Genomic DNA, 17754 nt, shown 5'->3' with positions numbered 1-17754 from the left:
GATTCTGTTTATAAATTCTTCACACAAATCTTCTAGAGGAACCCGAGGCTCTCTTTAGAAGATAGCACAACACGATTGATACGATTCGATATTTTGTTTGCACAAAACACCGGTTTGATTTCCCTTTAGATGTGAATCAAGGTTTTGGAAATCTTGTGTTTATTTTGATAAAAATAATTACTAGGTAAAAGTAATATCAAAACAAACTTGTAGATTAGGGATTATTATACTCTTCAATAAAAAGAAGAGAAATCTAATAACTCTACAACAAGAACAATTAGAATAAATCTAGAGATATCTTGTTTAAAACTTCATAAGGATTTTTACGAGATGCCTCAATAGAAGTTTTTTCTTTCTAATCTCTGATTTCGACTAACAAGTGTTGGTATACGATCGGAAACTGAAATCTATAAAAACATAGGGTTTATGATCAACAACTCTTGAATGTTTTTATATCAGAAGAGAAAACCTTAGAATAGACAAGAGATGAAAAACCTTGATTACAAGTTATATAATCACGAAGATTTAATTCAACTTGGCTTTGTGATCCCCAATACAAAGACTTTTATCTCACTCTTGTTCACGAAGAACAGAAGACATGGAAACAACCTGCAATGCTTGCGCCAATTTTCCAAAGGGATGAAAAACGTGTAAACTCACGAACCCTTTATTTATAGTGAACAATAGCTTGGAAGCTAAGCAAAGCTATTTTCCTTTTTTCAAGACTCTCCTAATTATGGGAGTCTTTCCTAAGTTACAACTCTTGCCAAAATAATTAAATAAATAATTAATTTAGCAAATTGTATTTTTGTGAATAAATCACAAATTAAATTAGGAAGGAATCACAAACACTTTAATATGGTAATCAAAGATGTTTGGAGTAATAGCTAACTTGCCTAGATAAGGAAACATCACCAACTTGACCAAAAATGCCTTTTAGTCACGTAATTGGGCCCAAGTCCGTGTACTGTTACAAACAGTCCATGGATTGTTTCCTACTAATGAACTGTAAAAATTACAGCAACACTTATAGTTGTTACTTTAATAAATCACTCATAACTTCACCGTTATAACTCGGAATTGAGTGATTCTTGGCTCGTTGGATTCATAAGCTCTTTCACTATAATGTGAGACTCTTTACAAGGATAAAGGTTATTGTATCCAAGGTCATGAATCAAATAACCTCAAGTATATATACATAAATGTACATTTACCATCATTGGAATTGTTCCATAGAGTGAGCATTTATCTTGATTAGAAAGGTAGAATTGAACAAGAATCCAAATGAAATCAATCACATACCTTTGTTGATGAAGTACTTGTTGTTGTCTTCTTGTAGTATTAAATCTTCAATCTTCATTCTTTAAGAATAGCTTCGATTCAACTTCTTAGACCTAATCTAGTCCGAAACCATATTTAGTATGCTAAATCAAAAATGCATTTTGGCAACTACAATTGACAAATAACTTTACATACCAATGCTAGTGGGTTCAACCGAGCCATGCTCTAATAATCTCCCCTTTTGTTAATTTCTTTGGTTCTTCAACTATGAGTGTGCTCATCCTGTACTTGTTGAAAATCCATCATAGTATTATTACACAACATCAAAGTTTCATTGTATTACAACTTTGAAAATAATACTACGGTGATATGTATCACTCCCCCTTAGTCAATACTCCATCTCACATGGAAACCACTCCCCCTTACACAATAATCCGAAAACCATATGTATACGTAGTGTGAACTACATATTAATTCTCCCCCTTTTTGTAAATAAAATTGGCAAAGGTACAAGAACGGGATCATAATGAAATTTCCGAAAGAGACATTTCATGACTAAAAGAAAAATACATAGCAATTAATTTAGATGCAATCATAAAGCCGAAGCTAAATGCATTCATCAAGGAGTTTAAAGATACAAGATAACCCTTCTAAAATTACACAGCCACACTCCCCTCAAGATATTACCATTAAGCACAAGTTCAAAAGAACTCTCCCCATTAAATGTCATTCCCGAAAGAACAACAAGAGCGACCTTATTCCAGAGATAAGGATTTGTTGGATTTTAGAAACCCTACAAGGAGATATGATTTAGGAACCAATCATTGAAAGTTTCTCATGAGACCGTGTTACTAAAAAATTGGAACTATCTCATGGTAACAATACACAATATGTAATCATGAAGATCAAGTATTGTAATCATCTTTTCTAAGATACAAACTTGTATAAACAAGACTTGAAATGCTTAGAAGGAAGAATAAACTTTTCAACAAGGATTTACACCAAGAATGGTTACCAAAAGTGTATGAAAAAGCTTCTTTGACAATAAAAACCAATATCCATGGCTTTGATAATTGCTTCTAACCTGTTATATTTAAGAATTTTCAATCACATATCAAATTAGGCAATTAAGACTCACACATGTGGTATCTAGCCATATTATTCTTAACCATAACTAGTTTAATTGACTTCAAACGAACTAGTTAGAGAGTTGTTCAATTGCAAGGAAATCTCATGTACTACACAAGACACAATTGAAGCAAAGATGATTTTGATTCACTCGAATCGATTTATGAACTTTAAAGCCACGGTTTGCAAACTTGCATTCCTTAGTTTATACAAATATAATTCACGAAAAATCGTCTTTAGATATAACCAACTCAAGTTCGCAGACTTAGTTCGCAGACTTAGTTCGCGGACTTAAGTTTACCAGGCAGAGTTTACAAACTCCAGCAGAAAATCTCGGCAAGAGACCTTCCACCGTTTCGCAGACTGGGTTCACAGACTGGGTTCGCGGACTGGTCTAGTTTGTCAACTCCAGCAGAATTTCTTGGGATGAGAAGTTCGGCAGTTCGCGGACTGGGTTCGCGGACTTAGATCACGCCATTCTTCCGGTTTCTCTTGATCAACAAAGTTCGCAAACTTTGGTTCAAGGAATAGGACTTATAAATAAATGTGTTTCCACAACAATGTTTATGTCCACCATTGGTTATGTAATCTAAACTCTCATTTCAATCATTCAAACATTCTTAGAGGACGTTATACAGTTGTTACACCATTTCTCGTCAAAGCAATTTTCAAGATGATTGAAACATATCATGACTTTCGTCACTAGGTAAAGATGAACTTGGTTGAAGCGAAAGCTTACCAACACATATTTTGAGAAATATGTAAGCGAGTTAGACTCAGCTCGAAACAATAAATTGTTCCACATATTCAGAAATTACCCAACACAATATGTGCGCCCCAATTCTTTTGCAATCCTCACCGCAAATAGGGCTTCATGGTGAGGATGCACTTTCAACACAATCAGGTTGTATTGAGGTGAGCAAAATCTTGCTCACGACAGGTATTCGAAACAAAATCAAACATGGAATCTAGGAATTTAACAACTTCCTTGAAACTTTCAATAACTGTTCCATACCTTTTTAAGATGTTATCCCTTGTCGAACTCTTTTCTGGGAGATCCTTCTTAATAGTACTCGTTGCTTTATTGGTCTTCTTTGGTACCCATTTCTGAGCAGCTTTTGGAGCAACGTATTTCTTTTTCTCCCCAATATAATTATGGAACTTTTGGAGGGGAATACTGAAAAACTGATATTATGAGACTCAGTTTTTCTCCAGTTTGGAACATCAGATCTTGTCATCTTAACAGTATAAGATCTGGCTTTATCTCGTTTAAGAAATCTGCAATTCCTTTGCAAGTGACCTGGTTTTCCACAATAAAAACAATGTTTAGTAGAATGGAAAAAGTTATGTTTAGTGTTACCTGAATGTTTATGTGCTTGCTTTGGATCTTGACAGAATTTCCTCTTTTCGTTGTTGGCAGTTGATAGAGATACTTTACTTTCGTCAACCGTGGAAGGTCTTGGTTGAGAAGAAACTTTAGCTATGACAAATTTAACCCCTTTGCAAATACTAGGAGTGTCTATTCCTTCATAGCCCAATCCTCGTGTATCACGATGAATTATACATGCTCCCAATATCGATGTTAATTTATCTGAGCTGCTATTTCTAGACAAACTCTCTTTTAAGCTCGAGTTTTCTTCTTCCAAACTTTTGACCTTCTCAAGCACAATAACTAGATCATTCTTGGATGATTCATATTGAACTTTGAGATCTTATCGTTCTGAATCAAATAACAAGTCCATCTCAATGTTTTCCAAGTTATCTAGCTTTGCTTGAAGAATAATTTCCCGATCACGATCTTCGGCAATTTCTTCTTTAAGCTTTCATATTTCGTTGAGATAATCTCTTGCACCACTAGAATCAAGTTGGTCTTGTAAGTCTTCATTTCGACTATGAAGTCTGTCATATTTAACTTTCTCACTGAAAATGGTGTTTTCAGCTTCCGAGAGTTTTTTATGACTTTCTTTAAGAAGGTTATTAGCAACTGGATCCACATGGAACACTTCTTCGTCAGAATCAGAATCAGTATCCGCCAGAATTTTTTCAGAAGCTAATGCAACCTCGCCATCCAACTCTTGGGGATTATAAAATTCAGGCCCATCATCAAGAGTAGGCAAATCTGCTGCATATGCCGATTGTCTACGGCTCCAGCTAGGACATACTGAAGACAAGTGCCCGAAACCACGACAGTTATAGCATTGTATATCATCCTTAGGAGATGTTACACTTTTAGAAAAACTCTTTTTCCTGTCTCTCAAGAATTTTCTAAATTGTCGTGGAGTAACATCCTTAGTATCTGGAGAACCAGATTTATCCTTAGAGGATTCAGAATCGTTTGCAGCTTTAAGAGAAATCACCTCTTTTCTTGCGTGTTCATTATCAAAGATCTTTAACTTTCCAGCAAGAGTATTTCTGGAGAGTGTAGAAAGATCGTTTCCTTCTTAAATGGCATGTTTCTTAGACTCGTATCTTGATGGTAGATACCTGAGAATTTTGCACACAATATCTTTCTCCAGAATAGTTCTTCCTAATGCAAATGAGGAGTTAACTATTTGAGAAAGTCTTTGGTTAAACTCATCAAAGGTTTCATCATCAGACATGCGAAGGTTTTCCCAGTCAGAAGCTAGATTTTGAAGCCTTGCTTCTTTCTCTGCAGCATTCCCTTTGAATACGGTTTCTAAGATATCCCAAGCCTCTTTAGACTTATCACACGTAGTAACGTGGTGCTGAAGATCTGGGGTAATGGCATGGATGATATAATTTAATCCATCGGAATTTTGCTTTGCAGCAAGAATCTCAAGATCATCGTAATCACCAATATCCTTTGCAACAGTTACACCGTCTACTATAACTAATGAGGATTATAGACATTAACAATACGAACCCATGATCGAAAATCTCGCGCTTGAATAAAAGAACGCATAGCAATTTTCCACCATAAATAGTTTGTGCCATCGAAGACTGGCGGTACGTTTATAGATATATCACTTCTGTCCATAAAATCAGATTGCTACAAACACAGACTTATGAGGTCTTAGCGTGTTTGCCTCCTCTAATACCAATTGAAAAGGCGTGGGTCTAACAACCACACCCAATATGTCGTTTGGAAATCTGAATAGACAAACTCCAATATACTTTCAATAGAATCAACTAGACAGTTAGACTCAATCTATGAAAAGTATATCAAAGAGTTTTATATCTCTATCTCTTAATTCAATCCGCAATCAGCAAATAGGGATTTGCGAACCCGATTGAATATAAGAGGATTAACTTTAACGGTACCAAAGACCAATGTTCAAGTGTCAATCAATTCACTCAACAACCCTAAGGCAGGATACAAGAAATGATTAATCTTAATGTACAACCTTTAATAGTTCTATTATATAAATAAAATATAATTCGGAAAAGAAATAACACAGATACCAGAATTTTGTTAACGAGGAAACCGCAAATGTAGAAAAACCCCGGGACCTAGTCCAGAATAAACACACACTGATTATAAGTTGTTACACCAATTTCCTACTACCTATTCGGACTAGATGTAATACCTTCTTCAGCACTTGTAGAACTCCTAGCAGAATACTGATTCTCTTTAGAAATTCTTCACACAAATCTTCTAGCAGAACCCGAGGGTCTCTTTAGAAGATACCACAACACGATTGATACGATTCGATATTTTGTTTGCACAAAACACCGGTTTGATTTCCCTTTAGATGTGAATCAAGGTTTTGGAAATCTTGTGTTTATTTTGATAAAAATAATTACTAGGTAAAAGTAATATCAAAACAAACTTGTAGATTAGGGATTATTATATTCTTCAATAAAAAGAAGAGAAACCTAATAACTCTACAACAAGAACAACTAGAATAAATCTAGAGATATCTTGTTTAAAACTTCTCAAGGATTTTTATGAGATGCCTCAATAGAAGTTTTTTCTTTCTAATCTCTGATTTCGACTAACAAGTGTTGGTATGCGATTGGAAACTGAAATCTATAAAAACATAGGGTTTATGATCAACAACTCTTGAATGTTTTTATATCAGAAGAGAAAACATTAGAATACACAAGAGATGAAAAACCTAGATTACAAGTTGTATAATCAATCACGAAGATTTAATTCAACTTGGCTTTGTGATCCCCAATACAAAGACTTTTATCTCACTCTTGTTCACGAAGAACAGAAGACATGAAACAACCTGCAAAGCTTGCGCTAATTTTCCAAAGAGATGAAAAACGTGTAAGCTCACGAACCCTTTATTTATAGTGAACAATAGCTTGGAATCTAAGAAAAGCTATTTTACTTTTTCAAGACTCTCCTAATTATGAGAGTCTTTCCTAAGTTACAACTCTTGCCAAAATAATTAAATAAATAATTAATTTAGTAAATTGTATTTTTTTGAATAAATCACAAATTAAATTAGGAAGGAATCACAAACACTTTAATATGGTAATCAAAGATGTTTGGAGTAATAGCTAGCTTTCCTAGATAAGGAAACATCACCAACTTGACCAAAAATGCCTTTTAGTCACGTAATTGGGCCCAAGTCCGTGTACTGTTACAAACAGTCCATGGATTGTTTCCTACTAACGAACTGTAACAATTACAACAACACTTATAATTGTTACTTTAATAAATCACTCATAACTTCATCGTTATAACTCGGAATTGAGTGATTCTTGGCTCGTTGGATTCATAAGCTCATTCACTATAACGTGAGATTCTTTATAAGGATAAAGGTTATTGTCTCCAAGGTCATGAATCAAATAACCTCAAGTATATATACATAAATGTACATTTACCGTAATTGGAATTGTTCCATAGAGTGAGCATTTATCTTGATAGATTAGAAAGGTAGAATTGAACAAGAATCCAAATGAAATCAATCACATACCTTTGTTGATGAAGTACTTGTTGATGTCTTCTTGTAGTCTTCAATCTTCATCCTTTAAGAATAGCTTCGATTCAACTTCTTAGACCTAATCTAGTCTGAAACTATCTTTAGTATGCTAAATCAAAAATGCATTTTGGCAACTAAAATTGACAACTAACTTGACATACCAACGCTAGTGGATTCAGCCGAGCAGTGCTCTAACACTACTAGACCAAGAAAAACCGTCGTCAAACCTGGTTTTAGTACCTTCATGGTAGAATCAGATGGAATTATCGATGATTTGGAAGAACCATTGACATATTCACAAGCAGTGAATGGAAACAACTCTCGTTTTTGGATTCCTGCCATATATGAAGAGATAGAATCAATGGATAATAATGGTGTATGGGATATGGTAGATCTGCCTAAAGGTGCAACAACAGTTGGTTGTAAATGGATTTTTAAAATCAAACGGAATACAGATAGGAGTATCGAAAGGCACAAGGCTAGGCTTGTAGCCAAGGGATTTACTCAAGAATAAGGGGTTGATTATGAAGAAACTTTCTCTCCAGTTTCCAACAAAGATTCTTTTCGAATTATTATGGCAATGGTGGCTCATTTTGACCTAGAATTGTATCAAATAGATGTGAAAACGTCTTTTTTGAATGGTGATCTTGATAAAAAGATGTACATGGAATAACCAGAAGGTTTTATATCTAAAGGTCAAGAAGGTAAGGTATGTTGCTTAAATAAATCTATATATATATTAAAGCAAGCATCACGTCAGTGGTATCTGAAATTCGATCAAGTAGTGTCGTTTTATGGTTTTGTTGAGAATGAAGTTGACAGATGTATATATCTGAAATCTAGTGGGAGCAAGTTTATCATTCTAATTCTGTATGTTGATGATATTCTTCTCGCTAGCAACAATATTCATATGTTGCATGATACTAGACACTTTCTTTCATCTAATTTTGAAATGAAAGACTTGGGAGAACCTTCTTCTGTTCTTGGTATTCAGATACATCGAGACAGAAACAGGAGTCTACTAGGCTTGTCTCAAGAAGCCTACATCAAGAACATACTCAAGAGGTTTGAAAGGCAAAACTGTGCACCGGGTGAAGCACCTATTATGAAGGGTGACATTATTAATTGATTTCAATGTCCTAAATCAGATCTGGAAAGGAGTCGAGTAGACTCTAAGAGGTATGCGTCAGCTGTTGGTAGTCTGATGTATGCCATGATTTGCACCCGTCCAGACATTGCTTTCGTTGTTGGTGTGTTAGGACGTTACCAACACAATCCAGGTGAATTGCATTGGAAAGCAATGAAGAAAGTGCTTAGATATTTGCATAGAACTAAGCATTTTCAGCTTGTGTACAAGAGATCAAATGAATTGGAAGCTGAATGCTTTTCAGATTCCGATTTCATGGGCTCGGATAAGCTAAAATCAACATCTGGCTATGTGTTTATACTAGCTAAATTTTTTGTTTCATGGAGAAGTGTCAAGCAATCCGTTGAAGCTCAGTCCACAATGGAGGAAGAATATATTGCTTGCTACGAAGCAACAACTCAAGCCGCTTGGTTAAGAAATTTCATGAAAGGTCTTTTAGTTATAGATTTGATATTTAGACCTATGAAATTCTATTGTGATAACCAATCTGCAATTAGTTTTGCAAAAGACTGTCAAGGAACAAGCAGAGCGAAACATATAGATGTCAAGTTTTTCTTAGTAAAGCGTAAAATCAAGAATCGAGAAATTGATATTTCTTATGTTCCGACTGAACATATGCTAGCAGATCCTACGACTAAAGGTTTGAGCCCTAAGGTGTTTAAAGAGCATGTAACTTCTATGGGTGTTGTTGATATGCCTTAGTTGTATGACTGAAACATGTATGTTGATTGTGTATAATCAAATACCTATGTTTGCATATCATCATGTCTTGTTTTTTAACTGTTTTTATGCTTAGCATTTGCTGAGATCATAAAAAGGAATGTTGTAGTCTCAAGAATGACATTGGCAGATCCCTAATAAGATCAGAAGAATGTTGTAGTCTCTTGAAAGACATTGGCAAATCTCTTTGAGATCAAAAGTATGTTGTATTCTCTAGAATGAGACATTGGCAAACCTCTTTTGAAATCATGAAGAAGTCTTTGCTATGAGGCATAAAGAGATATTGTTGAGGTTCTAAAGGTTGTCGTCCTTTACAGAATGTATGTCAATAAAGATTAACTCAAGAATGATTGTCCGTCTAGATTTCTGATTATGGAAATGGCTTGTGCATCTTATAAATGGTGTTCAGGTCTTCATAGTCGAATTCTAGCATATTATTAATCTTGAGCATAAGTATACTCACTGATTAGGATTATTTTTCCTAAAAAGGTTGGCCACCTATATATTTTTACTCTTACTAATCCAAGTCTGTTTTGTGGAGTTTTCTAAAACTTAAAAGGTTTTGTTGCTGCCCAAAGTGGGAGATGTTAGTCTCTATGTTGGTTTAGCAACAAAACATGATTTGTATTCCTTTAAACTGGATTAATACTAAGCCTAACCAGTGAGGTTAAGGTTTTTTCATGTTAATCATGTATGTTAAGGTTACATAATGATAAGATGTGAGGTTGTTTTTCAACTCTTGATGGAAGGTTGAATGACACATGTCTTTCCTAGCATGAGGTGGACTCCATTCTAGCTCTTGTTTATAAAGAAATCTTTCCATCATTAAAGAATAAGAGAAGATAGAATTGGAAGTGTTTCCCTACAAGTTTTCTTTCTACTGTTGTTGCTAAAACTAAGGTATGCACTTATACTTCCTATCTATTTCATGTTAAGTGTTTTCAGTTGTAGAATATGTGATCCTAGAACATGCGCAGAATTATATATCAACATAAGGTATTAAGCATGTTCACATACAAAATGATTATAGCTAATAAGAAATTGCAAAGCATGGTTATAGGCTGATACTCTAACACGGACAACTGAATAAGTCATTCACATGGTTAAATACTGCTTATTTCAAATAGGTATTGGTCATCAAGGAATTTGAAGATGTGTCTTTTGACACTGTTGCAAACAACTAGTGCATTGTTTTTTGGAATTTTTGCACGCTTGTTTGAGCCTTTTTCCTTTTCTTTCTCTCCTTTCCCCCTATTTTAGATAATACTAGATTATAACTCTAGATAATTCATGTATGAATTTTCTTCAAGTAATTTCGAATTACTAACTCTTTAACAAGAATTCGGTCATTAAGCCTCGTTACGGTGAGAACAAAAAGTTAGGTTCATGTACAACAAGATGAACCCACACTGTTACTTCTACGAAATTAACAACTTTAAAAATGTTGATCATGGCCTAACTGGACTCCAATTTTATTCTCTTTTGGTTCCACTAAATACTGTTAATGGGGTAGGGTGCTTATCCACTTAGACTCCAAACCTAAAATTGTAGAATCCACATGGATGTGATGTAAACAGTTGTCAACTTAATTCACTTTTGTTTATACGTTGACTATGCTAAACAACAAAATACATATTTGGTGGTGAAACATTTATTTTAAGGTTTAAAGTTATGAATGCGACTCATTCTGTAGTACTCTTATAAATACAACATTTTTCCCACTCGCCATAATTGGCTTTGCACCTCTCCCTCAACAGAATCTAACTTCTGCAAATTCTTCATTATTTTTAGAGAGTCTTCAAAGTGAGGCCATATGGGGAACTGTTTGATTACCCAAGTAACTGAATCAGTTGAAGTGATGAAGACTGATGGAAGTATTCTTGAGTACAAAGCACCTTTGGAAGTACATCAGGTGCTATCTGAATTTGCTGGGCATGCGATTTCTGACATCAAGTGTTATCTGAAGTACACGAAAAACAAGTCGAACGTATCAATAAAACCAAGAAACAAGCATAGAACGAGAACTAGCACTAATGTTGCAAGGATTAAGGTTGTTGTCACTAAGCGCCAGCTTAAGGAGATGTTGAGTAAAAAAGGAATTGATTCATCTTCATTTCAGGAAATAATCTCCCAAAATCACAATAAAGAAACAAGTAAACAGGATAGTTATACCGTTGATGATGCACAAAATTGCAAGGGGTGGAGACAGTGGAGACCCATATTAGACAGTATACCTGAATGAATAATTAAACTGAAACTTACACTATTTGCATCTTTTGTTTCCTTTTTCCTTCTGCTTTTTGGATGAGTAGAGTACTGTATGTATTTTTTTAGTCATATTTTGTTTTAAATGCTGATATACCAAAAACATTACATAACGATAGTTGCGAGTATTTTGTAGTCATAAAAAAAAACTGATGGAGGTTTGTCGCATCACAAAAATAGTAAAATAAGTGAATGAAGGGAAACTGCGTGAACTGTCCTGATGAATGTAGTTGCTTGTGAAAGTTTTAAGTTATTTCTAGAATTAGCACTACCAAGTTTACTGGCCTGCTGGTCTGTGGATTGAAGGAGAATCGGACCAAGTTTACTGGCCTGCTGGTCTGTGGATTGAAGGAGAATCGGACTAAAGGTACCCCTAATAGCAGGCCAGGATTCGGGTTTTAATTGTTTTATGCATTCACAAACTACCAGAAAGAAGAAGAAGAAAAACAAAAAGCTCCTTCCGCATGATGTTCACGAGCAGAAAAACGAATTTCAACAATTTTGTTGAAGCATCAATTAAATTTATTTATTTGCTTGTCTAAACGGGGTGGTTACCAGTTAATGAATCCCTTCTATTGAGAAAAAAAAAAGAGTCCATATATTATTACAGAACCAAGCATGCCTCACACATTTAGTGGTCTGAAATGATTGATTGAGAGCCCAACCTTATCACCAACAACAATGTTACAGAAATTGCTTATATCTGAAAGGAAATATAACGCAAACAAAAACAAGAGCAATCTAATATTAAGATGGCAACTCAACTAACAACAAGAACTAAAGGTGACAGAGCAATAACACAGTGATCTGAAGAAAAGGGAGCTATTGCCCACAATGCTATATCTAAACAAGTAGAAATAGTTCTAAGTGCATTCATCCAATCAGAATTCATACTCGTCTCAATTTGTAATCAGTAGAGGTCGCCTTCCTTGTGTGTATGGATCACACAGTCTGAAGTTGGGTAAGAGATACAAGTCAAAACGTATCCCTCCTTCATCTGATTTTCATCCAAGAAAGATCCATCGGATTGGTCGACTGGTGCACCAGATACCAACTGACCGGCACAGGTAGAACATGCTCCGGCTCTGCACGAGTAAGGTAACTCCATACCTGCGTTCTCGGCAGAATCGAGGATGTAACAGTCATCTGGGGCGTCAAATTCGCACTCCTCACCTTCTGGTCCAACGAGCTTAACCTTGTACGTTGCCATTGCCGTTACCTTGCCGTAGGTGGATGATGATTTCAGGCCAAATCTCTTTGAGACACTCTTAACAGAACCAAACGAACACCGGGTCCTCACGGCAGCAATTTTACCACTGTTCTGGGGTGTGCTTCTGATCATGCAGCAAGCTGAGGAAGCTCCTATTGTCGCCATTTTTACACCTGTACCAGACATCCATTTCAGGTTATCACTTGACTATCAAGTAACGGGAGAAGAGATCTTGGTGAAGTGTTTGACAACATCAGAATCAAATGTGATAGCATTCATGTGAGTTAACAAAAAAACAGAACCACGGTCAACAGATATGAGTGTGGGTAAGACTCTGAGGTACGTCTTTTCGTTCCAATAAACTTTTAGCATACAAACAAAAGCTGTAGGCAGGATCTCAAGGTCTAACTAGGTCATTTCTTGAGCTAGAAATCTCCAAGTTGCTATGATGCCTAAATAAATAAATCTAAGCAACGGTACACACATCCTTTCTAAGAGTATAAGACCAAGAAATGAAATTCTCATTTCTCTTGACTGAGCTAAATAAACGGCAATTCATATTTGGAGCTGTCTGAGAACAAGCAAAAGAGTGGTTCTCCATTACTTCAACCAAGCAGTGGGTGTTACAAACCACTCTAACATTGAAACGGTAAGATCAACTGTATAGCAAACCCAATAAGCTTCAGGAATTCGGGATAGTTGACAATCCAGACAGTCATTAGGAAAGGCCATTACTGACAAATCATACTCTAACATGCTAGGACCACAGCTAACATGTTGTCTTTGCTGTACCATTATACTCTAATAATAGAAACCTCAAAACACATGTCACTGTCATCATGCAAAGAAAAGGCTAAAAGACAAGCAAATCTTGAGTTTCAGTCTCAACACAGCAAAGAAGTACAGGTTAAGATCCTTGCCTTTTTGAACTCTCAAAAAAAAAGGTCTCCACATGTTCTGATGTGTAAAAATGCAAACTTCAATATAATTCATCATAGCAACCATCTATCCAAATCAGAATACATTCACAATGCAAGCATACCAATTATTCACCCAATAGATACAAGTGTTTTCTACAAAGACGAATAAATACTGGTGTTGTCTTACCAAGAAAAGATGATTTCTTGCAAGGATTTTTTCCTCAAAATCAAAACCACCCATAAGACCTTAGATTAACTCAATCAAATTCATAAAAACAAAATAAATCAAATATGCAATAAAAATCGAGCTACCTACCACTCAAATAATGCACTATACATTCCTAGAAAAAAATCAAATAAAAATCGAGCTACCTACCACTCAATAATACACTATGCATCCCTAGAAAAAAAATCAGACTAATGATACATACAATCATACAGACTTCAAGAAATGAAATAGATGAATCAAATAGGAACACCAATAGACAGTGACATAAACCCTAAGCAGGTATAATCTAGACATGATCACACAAAACCCTAAATATGTATCATCTGTGTTCTGTTTTACAAAACCTGAACTTCAGACTAATAAATTAGGGATTTTAACAAAAAAAACAATACCATTAACAGAAAACAATCCAAATAATTCTGAACAAAAAATAAACAATAAACAATCAATCTCATCACCAGCATATTAAAAATTCTTAACAAGGACAACAATTTTCAGACCGGAACCAACAAAGAGACGGAGACCAGATCTTACCGAGTATGATAAATCAAGAAAAGCTTGGCAAATTCTATTTGGATTCGTCCACTTGAAAATTGCGGAGAAACCTAGAGAAAGTGAAATGTGGAGAGCACATGAAATAGAATATGTGCCCTAGAGTCTGAGTATATATAGACTGGAAAGATGCCTTTTGGGGTATATTTATAGCCGAGAAGGGACAAATCATACCACCGAGTCACTTAACACGCCTACCGTACAGCCAACGAACACTTGGAGTGATGTCTTCGGATTTTACGCGAGGCTCAGGTTAACACTTAATACTAATTAATTATCTGTTGATTTGATGATTTATTTACGTAATTTTTGTTTTGGAATGATAATTGTGTGAGCCCTATTGCTCATTTGAAGAGGTTTAGAGGTACACGACATTTACTAAATATTTAAGTAATTTATTAATGAGGCAGACTTTTGTGTGAGTGCCTACAATGAGATTCTATTAGGTTCATTAATGACTAACGAATATGGACACCATAACCCATGGCTTTTAGGTTAGTCCATAAGCCAATTAAATAAAAATCAGTTCCAATCAAATCACATACTTAACACTTAAGAAAATGAGTTGCGGCCTTATATCGTAGAACGCTAGAAACTCGAGTTCAGGTCTTTTTTTGGTAGTTGGTAACCAAATTGCTGGACTCGACGGCTTTACGGCCGGGTTGTTTTTTTAGAGGGGGTGGGAAGTGGTTAAAGGAGATTTCATTGAGTGATTTTAATGATGAACGGCCTGTTCATTCGGATGAAGACAGCGGCCAGGGTTTGAAAGACTACTGACCAATTAGTTATTTGATACCGGAAAATTAAGTTAAAACAAAAAGCCAGACACAGAGAGAAATGTTGCATTTCCAAACTTAAATTATGATGATTTTTTTTTAGACTATCATTTCGATATTTTCGATAAATTAGCGACTACAAACAAATACATAAAGTATTATCTTCATGAACCAATGAGAATCCTATAAAGACGTAATTGAAATAAGAACACAATAAAATAGGATTCTGTTGATGCTTAGAAAAGAGAAAATAGAAAGTGTGATGGTCTTCATACTTGCATGAAAATCGATCATCATTGTTTATAGGTGACTCATATTCATCATTAGAGACACCTCTTCATCTCAATAGACATCCATAAGAACCATCATGTCCATTTGTATTCAAACTAATATTCGAATCATGAAATTTTGTACCGACAACTAAATGTGCAAAACTTATCATTTTATATGATATTGAAAATATCCAACAATCTTCCCATATTTTCAATAACAGTAAAATAAAATAGAAGCTTACAAAGCTGGAGTGGATACATCACTTAAGTGACTGCCAACGCATCCGAGGGAATCAAGCCAACGTAAATCAAGCATAGTTGGGAATAAACATCATTGTAGAAACTAATAGGTAAATGATAGGTATCTTTTGGATTTGAACCTTTACTTAGTATGAGAAATTCAAAGCTTACGAAATTGTGGAATCTCCACACATACTAATTTCAGAAAATAGTGTGTTCTGTAGCTTAGCACGTTAACGACAATATGCTTTTATCCTACATTCATGAGTTTTCTTTAGAGAACGGACTCATTCTCTCAAGAAATGGCCTGATTTCCATACTCATATAGGTAAGTCTCTTAACGTGTTTCTGCAAGACACACAATGCACTCATTAAGGATTAACATCCATTATTATTCTTGCAGAAGCACATCATTAATGAGAATATGGGAAAATTTGACTTAGTGCACCATAATCACTTCCATAACTTGTTGGTACACATTGATCCTTGTTTATTTTTTTCAAAACATAGGTTGGGTTTCCCTTAAGCGATCAACCGTCTTCATATACCTTAGCCCCATTTTTGTATACTCTATTGAAATCATTTCCTTTGGGAGACTCTTAATAAATGGGTCTGCCAAGTTCTTCCTCGTCTCAATGTTTGACTGTAATTACTCCTCTCTTAAGTAACTGCCTGACCACTCAATGTTTAAGACTTGTATGCCTTGACTTTTTCATTACAAGTCTTTGTTAGAGATGTTATAAATCATAACTTGATTCACAATTAATCAAGATCGCTTGAGATGGATTTTTCCATAATGGGATACATACAAGTAGGTTTTAGGTCGTTCTTCCCCGTTACATGCTTCTATCCATGCAATCAATTCTAACAACTTACTTAAAATTGTTCTTATTTGGTTTTACAAAAACAATCGCAACCTTTCTAGTGATCATAATTAATATTTACGGTTAATTCACAAGAAGTCGTTATAGACTTGCACTCACTAGAGGCAACTTGTACTTGCTATCTCAACAGGTATATTAATATGATGAGTAACTCCCCTACTCATGTATGATCCTCCATAAAATTCATATCTAACAATATAAGTAATGTCTATTTAACATTTTACACTATGTGATGCGAATGTTCAAAGTTTATGTGTCAATAATATCATAACACTCGTTAGATATTTGATCGGCAACGCAATCTCCCAATACATTACATATTAACCGGTATTCCATTTTCTTTTGATATCATTTAAGACATGCCAATTTCCAGATTTGGAACTTCTACATAATTATTACCGCAAGAATTATGCACATTTCATATAAATGTTACAATCTCAACATTTATTGACGATTTCAGACTTTAAATTTTATAACTTTTATCGCAAGAATTGTAATCATCACGTAAAATTGTTCTCTCAACAATTACTAACGAGTTCCAACACTAAAGAAATTGTATGACATTGGCATATAAATTTCCCCCAATTTCATGTCATTTTTCAAACGCTATGAAGTTTTGGGTGTAACAATCAAAAATAAAGAAACTAAACAAACAAAGGCTATTGATACTTAGCTCATTTGTAATGGAAATGATCTGGCAAAACGGATGAGCTCCTTAGATCTCCATAACATGGTGTGTGTGGCAAAAATTTGGAAAACATGGTGAATCGCATGTTCAACTGGATGTCCCCAATTAGGACATTATCTCCCAACTAGGTTCAAGGGTGATGCTTTATCCCCCACATGATGGATGCCTCCAAGATAAAAACACCAGGCTACACTTAATGCGAGCTATGTAGTAGATTCTCAACTTTAGCTTGGCGAATCAAAAAATAACCTCAAGAAAAATCACGAAAACTTAAGAAAAAAATAAAAGAAGAATATTATTATTTTGGTCAATCAAGAAAATATAGAGAAATACTTTTTCCTTGGGTTGATTTTATAGTTTGAGAATTATTATTTACATAATCTCCTATTACAACTTAAGAAAAGGCATCTCCCTATGAAGTCTTTGTAGTCGCTAAACACTAGAAGGGTTTTAAGAAGGGGACGATTCTAGTTTTACAACTAGGAAACACCAAGAAAATTAGTGTCGGAATTCAAAGATCCCAGTTGTTTGAGGTTCCCCTTTT

The 17754-nt window shown here is 35.0% G+C and overlaps 2 protein-coding genes across 2 annotated transcripts; one reads left to right on the top strand and one right to left on the bottom strand.

Annotated features, from left to right (window-relative positions):
* The first annotated feature begins 10895 nt into the window (after positions 1-10895).
* LOC113322018 lies at positions 10896-11945 on the top strand. The gene has a single exon (XM_026570016.1). It carries the CDS (start codon positions 10988-10990, stop codon positions 11414-11416), a length of 429 nt encoding a protein of 142 aa, XP_026425801.1. The 5' UTR covers positions 10896-10987; the 3' UTR covers positions 11417-11945.
* Positions 11946-12014: 69 nt separating this feature from the next.
* On the bottom strand, positions 12015-14488 carry LOC113322017 (ferredoxin, root R-B2-like). Its single transcript, XM_026570015.1, has 2 exons — positions 14333-14488; positions 12015-12822 (listed from the first exon to the last, which is right to left on the bottom strand). The coding sequence occupies exon 2, from the start codon at positions 12812-12814 to the stop codon at positions 12350-12352; it is 465 nt and encodes a 154-aa protein (XP_026425800.1). The 5' UTR covers positions 12815-12822; positions 14333-14488; the 3' UTR covers positions 12015-12349.
* Positions 14489-17754: the final 3266 nt, after the last annotated feature.

This window comes from Papaver somniferum, chromosome 11 (genome assembly GCF_003573695.1).
Source record: "Papaver somniferum cultivar HN1 chromosome 11, ASM357369v1, whole genome shotgun sequence".
In the NCBI taxonomy this organism is placed as follows: domain Eukaryota; kingdom Viridiplantae; phylum Streptophyta; class Magnoliopsida; order Ranunculales; family Papaveraceae; genus Papaver; species Papaver somniferum.
Note: the sequence above shows the minus strand (reverse complement) of the source record. Positions and strands in the feature narration are given on the sequence as shown.

What these genes read in the sequence shown, in the direction of transcription:
- LOC113322018 (XM_026570016.1), top strand. Translation starts at nt 10,988, where the DNA reads ATGGGGAACTGTTTGATTACCCAAGTAACTGAATCAGTTGAAGTGATG.
- LOC113322017 (XM_026570015.1), bottom strand. Translation starts at nt 12,814, where the DNA reads ATGGCGACAATAGGAGCTTCCTCAGCTTGCTGCATGATCAGAAGCACA.